We start from the raw sequence: 6,000 nt of genomic DNA, 5'->3' as shown, positions 1-6,000 counted from the left end.
CCAAGTGTAAAATAGATAGCTAGTGGGAAGCAGCCGCATAGCACAGGGAGATCAGCTCAGTGCTTTGTGACCACCTAGAGGGGTGGGATAGGGAGGGTGGGAGGGAGACACAAGAGGGAGGAAATATAGGGATATATGTACACGTATAGCTGATTCACTTTGTTATAAAGCAGAAACTAACAGACCATTGTAAAGCAATTATACTCCAATAAAGATGTTAAAAAATTTTTTTAATTTTTAAAAATTAAAAAAATAAAGTGTCAAGGTCAAGAAAGCCAAGAAAAAGCTGAGGTACCATTCAGAATAAAGGCCACTACAGAGGCATGACAACTCAAAGCAGCATGTAACTCTGAACTGCATCCTTTTGCTATAAAGGTTATTATTGGGACATTTGGCAAAATCTGAATGGGGCCCAAGGATTAGTGGCAATTTCCTGATTTGACAGTTGTTTTGAGGTTACACAGAAAAATGTCCTTGTTTACATGAAATACATACCAAATTCAGGAGTGATTTTTAGGAGTGACAGGCCCAGCAACTTGGCAATTTATTTTCAGATGATTCAGGTTCTGAATTTGTAATTTTTCTGTCTGAGAATAGTTCAATTTTTTTTTTTTTTTTTTTTTTGGCCATGCTGTGCAGCTTGCAGGATCTTTGTTCCCTGACCAGGAACTGAAACTGGGCCTCGGCAGTGAAAGCACTGAGCCCAAACCACTGGACCACCAGGGAACATCCTAAAAATGTTTTTAAAACTGTAACTTCTTTTCCTTTATGTTATATGACTTAAAAAATGACTATAGCAATGAAGACAGTGATGTTGAAGATGAATTTGCAACATCAAGAATTTCACAAAATTATTTCTTGAAATAAAGTAGAAATTAATGTTATTTTATATAATGTGATTTTTAAGTATATATTTTCACTAAAACATTTAGGAGTTAAAAAAAGATCAGTGAATGAATGTGCTCTTCTAGGTTGAATTAAAATAGAATATTTAAGGTTTAAAAAAGTTTGGCTGGGGAAAAATAACAGTTTTGCAAAACCTGTGTGATCCAAAACTAAGATGATATTCAACAGCAAAGAAGTATTCCAATTTCTCATAACCAGTTCTCACAAGCAAAGAAATGCATGCCTCACTTTAAGAAGGTGTCAAATAGAAACAGGCAAATCTGAAAGAATTTACCAAGTGTAATAAATCAGAGGTGAAGTCACAACAAAGGAATTTATGGCGTACAAAAAAATTCACAAGATTCCTTCTATCAACTTCTCAGAGTCCCATGAGCTCTCCCCTGACCTCTGAAAGATGGGTTTTACCAAAATCTGGTTTACACTGAACTTTTCAGGTATATATGATCTGAAAAGAAAGAAGTATCTGATAAGAACCTGCCTGGTGCTCCTTCCTTGTTGCAGCCCTTCTTTGTGTAAGTGATCAGAATCAGGCCCAAGTGACACAGAACCAAGCATGACATATCACACCAAACACCATTTCCTGTCCAACCAATTCTCATCTCTCTCCAGTAATGAAGAGGTGGACGTTCTTCTTGGACTGCAGCATCTGTGCAGCCCGCTCCACCCCGACCACAGCAGCCAACCTCTGGGCATCGTACTTGGAGTAGAGGACAGTGCAGGTCCAGGCAGCTTCCTGTCCTCTGGTGGTGGCTTGCAGCATGTTACAGACTTCACTGTAGAAGTGGGGATATGTTGGCAGTTCATAGAAAATCAGGTTCCTGATGCCTTTTATTGTGTATCTGTTAGAAGGAGAAAGAGAGGCTATGTCTACATGAGAAATTTTATGGAAAAGCCACTGAAGAGTTTTACAGGGACACAGTCACTCTCGCTGTTTCACGCAAGGAGAAAGACCATGGCACAAATAACACACAGACCAAAAGTTACTCTAATTTGAGCCAGAGGGGCTCATTTTTTGTGACAGCGCATTTGAATTCCTAATGTTTGGCTTAAGATAATGATAAAATGAATTTGCACTTCTTGAGCCTAATCTGAGCAGACTGAGGTAGGGTGGGGAAGAATAGTAGACAAGGATTAGAAATCTGCCGCAGAAAATTTGAAAAGCAGGCATTTCCAATTTAACTATCCTTACTATAATCAGGCAAAACAGTGTTCTATAATGGAGATGAGGTCAGACCAGACCCAGTACATAAAATAAACTGCATAAGCTGTAAATGCACTCCCATTAGTCTTTTCTTGTCATTCTGTAGACATGTTAACTCCATGGCAGATGTCCCAAGTTCACCCATTTACAAAATCCTGCCCAAGGACCCATTAGGCATTATGGGAAGGCAATTAATTTCAACAGCTTCCTCGCTTCTTTCCCTGCTGCACTGGGCTGCATGGTGGCGGGGGGCATGCAGACCCTAGGGACTTGCCTTACGGTTCAGGTTGAGATCAATCATTCCCTCTTGGGCTCCATGACCAAAGATTTTATACGTTGACAAGGTTCTGATTTTTCCTGTTAGACTCTCATACAGGGCTGATGTCAGACTCCCTCAGGAATTTTATTTTATTCATGGACAATAAGTTTTCCTTGTCTTTTTATCCCTTAGCTCATCCTGATCTCTCTGGAGGCCCTCCTCTCCCAAAATATAACTGCAGTCAATTACTTGGTTCATCTTTCCACATCCTCTTTCCATAAAGGAATTTTAATGGCTAATGATGTTGAAAAACACAGTTCTGTCTCAGTAGTTATCAAAACAAACAGAGTTCCATTTCTGCTTAGTATGTAGAAAACTCAAGAGAATACTGCTCCCATGCTAACAAGAAAAAGATAATCTACAACAGTGTTCCTTTTCCTGAGCCTAGACAGCTGATGTCACAGGGAAACCAAGTGAACTGATTCAACGGTGCCCTGGTGTGTGTTTAACAACTGATTCTCAGTGGGGGAGGACAGGTGCTGATTTGAAGCATTTGCCAATTTCTGTGGTGTAAATACTCCATCTCAAGCTACCAGTGTCATGTTGCTGAACTTGGAACTGGGAAGAGATGTGCAACCATACCTTAAGAGCTGGCATGAGCCAGCTTCAGCCCACCACTGACTGAATTCCAAAGAGTGACAAGATTGTCTGAAGAAAGACAGGACATATGAACCACTTCACCTTTGGCAGAGCACAGTGGGGAAGAGGGCAGCTGCTAAGAAAGTGGGTAGGAAGAAAAAAGCTACACTTTTAACAAGTTCTTAAAGGGCAATTATGGGCTTGCATGACAGTTCAGAATCCCTGGGATTCCCGGACACTCCTTTACTTCACAGTCATGAGGGCTTTTCCACAGGTCTCCACTGGGAGCCCTGGAGAGACTGGAGGCAAGGCAGAAGACCTGAGACACCCCAATGGTGGTGCAGACATGAAAACTCACTCTCTTCCCAGAGCCATGTTGTACATGAAGCTAAAGCCTGAAGCCAATGAGAGGGGCAAAGGTCAACTGCCAGGGTGGAGTCAGAAGCAGCAAAACTGTATGCCTTAAGGGAGGGGCATTAACCCCTCACCCCATTCCTCCCCACCACAGGACTTACATCCAGTAAAAAGAGCAGTCTGTCCTGGGGAAAGGGCATGAAGCCTGTTCAGTCCAAGATCCTGCACTGATGTAAGCAGATGTTTGCCACCACCGCAGAGAAGCTGGGAACTCTTTCCCACCAAGACCCCTCGTAGAACAAGGCAGAGGCTGGCCACCATGGAGGGTGGTGTAGGAGCCCTGAGAAAGCGCCAGCTCCAAAGCCCAGGATGGACAGAACCTGCCTGCATCTGAGCTGGACCAGGAGAACACCTGCCCCACTTCAAGCCTTAGGGGAGGAGCGAGCAGGAGCAGCCTGCTGCTGGGGGAGGGGCCCGAGCGTGGGAGAGGCTCTCCCTTGGCACAGGGGTGCAGGGCATGGTGAAAGCTGAGAGGGGAGCAGGACACTGAGACAAGGCCCTCCGGCACCGGGCCCCACAGTGGGCCACTGTCTGCTGGAGGAACTGGCAGTCTGTGGTAAATAGAAGGTAACTATGGTAATAACCAAATCCTAACTAGATTCACACCTGCCACACTAGTGGCCTGACAGAAGAGGTGTCCGGGCCAACTACTTACTCAGGCACTACATTCAACTGACAATTACAAAAAACACAGAAAAGCAAGAAAAAGACATTAAAACCATGAGGTATCATTTTGACTATCAAGTCACTGGAAAAAAGTAGGGTTTTACAGAAATAGGCTAATGGAGTATAAATTATTGTGAGTGTGTATTTTAGCGGGGAGGGGAGAAGATGGGAGCGGCAACACACAGCAAATTTTAAACTGGGTACAGCTTTTGAACAAGTAAGTTTTCCTTTCCAAATTTATCCTAAGGAAATGCCCAGGCAACTATGCCATCAACTACGCATATGGATGCTCTTGGCATTATTGTATATAATAACAGAAAACAACGAGTCAATATGCCCATTAAAAGGAAACTGTCCCATACAATGTAACACTATGCAACCATTAAAAAGGATGCTATACACACCTTAAAGATTACTTATAATTACACAGAAAAGGTATTTTTACAATGTAAAGATTTAGCAGACCTCCTTGACCAAATGATTACATTTAGTATCACCAAAAATGGGATAAACTGACACCTTGGGTCACTTGAGGAGATGCAGGGGGAAGAACACAATATCCTCTATGTAGAATTCTTACTAAAATAATGTTTAAATCTTTGGTCCCTGAACTCTGATGCTCATTGAATCACCTATTTGTTTTTGAAAAATACCTGTAATTGGTCCCCATCCCCAAACACCATGATTTAATTGATACTGAGGTATGACCAGGGCATTCAGATTTTTTTTTTTTTTTTTTTTTTTGCGGTATGCGGGCCTCTCACTGTTGTGGCCTCTCCCGTTGTGGAGCACAGGCTCTGGACGCGCAGGCTCAGTGGCCACGGCTCACGGGCCCAGCCGCTCCGTGGCATGTGGGGTCTTCCCAGACCGGGACACGAACCCGTGTCCCCTGCATTGGCAGGCGGGCTCTCAACCACTGCGCCACCAGGGAAGCCCCGGCATTCAGATTTTTAAAAGCTCCCCAAGGGGATTCTAATATGCAGCAAAGTTTGGGAACACTGATCTAAATAATAAGAAAACAGCCAAATCCAGATGTGGGACATTCTACAGGAAACTGGACTGGACTCTTCAAAAAATATCAGTATCACAACAAGGAACAAAGGAAGAGAATTATTCTAGATCAGGGTTTCTTAACCCTGGCACTACTGCCATTTTAAGCCAGGTAATTCTTTGTTGTAAGGGCTGTCCTGTGCACTGTAGGACGTCTAGCAGCACTCAGGCCTTGACCCGCTTGAACCACTAGACCACTAAAATAACCCTCCAATTGTACCAACCAAAAATGTCTCCAGATATTTCCAAATGTCCCTTGGGGAGCAAAACTGCTCCTGCTTGAGAACTGCTAAAATAGACTAAAGAAACATGTCAAGCAAATGCAATGTAGGATTCTTAACTAAATCCTGGATTGGGGGTGGTGGTGGTGAGAAACAGCTGTAATAGTCATTTTGGGAACAACTAGGAAAATTTGCATACAGACTAAATATTAGATGGTATTACTGCAGTAATGTCAAGTGGTATGTTAATGGTGTTGTGGTTAGATAAAAGAATGTTGTTTTTAGGCTCTACAGGCTGAAAGATTTAGGAGTTAATAAGTGTCATGAAGCCTCCCGTAATTTACTCTCAAATGGTTCAGGAAGAAAAAATAAGAGATGTGAGTGGAAAGAGAGAAGGAGAGACAGAGAATGTGGGTGCATGAGAATGTGGCAAAATGCTAACAGCTGGTGGAGTCTAAGTGGAAGGAGTTAGAGATGTTCACTGGGAGAGTCTTACAATGCCTTTGAAATGAAATCTTCCCAAATAAAAAGTTGGAGTGGGGGCAACATATAGTAGAACTACATATATATTAACTTAAAAATACATCCATAACATACAAATATATACCAAAATGCTAACTTGTTTAAGCTTTTTTTAATAAGCA

The 6,000-nt window shown here is 42.5% G+C and overlaps 1 protein-coding gene across 4 annotated transcripts in view; it reads right to left on the bottom strand.

The window, feature by feature from the left end:
* Positions 1-211: 211 nt before the first annotated feature.
* UTP25 (UTP25 small subunit processome component) overlaps positions 212-6,000 on the bottom strand; it is a 29,568-nt gene continuing 23,779 nt past the window's right edge. For all 4 annotated transcript variants that reach the window (XM_089909184.1, XM_022593475.3, XM_089909198.1 and 1 more), the window contains one exon: positions 212-1,745. In XM_089909184.1, the coding sequence (XP_089765310.1) occupies positions 1,502-1,745 (244 nt within the window). In that variant the 3' untranslated portion in view covers positions 212-1,501. The remainder of the gene's footprint in view (positions 1,746-6,000) is intronic.

Source organism: Delphinapterus leucas, chromosome 1 (genome assembly GCF_059928025.1).
Source record: "Delphinapterus leucas isolate spDelLeu-1000000601 "Yukka" chromosome 1, BTC_Dleu_Yukka2, whole genome shotgun sequence".
Taxonomy (NCBI): Eukaryota; Metazoa; Chordata; class Mammalia; order Artiodactyla; family Monodontidae; genus Delphinapterus; species Delphinapterus leucas.
Note: the sequence above shows the minus strand (reverse complement) of the source record. Positions and strands in the feature narration are given on the sequence as shown.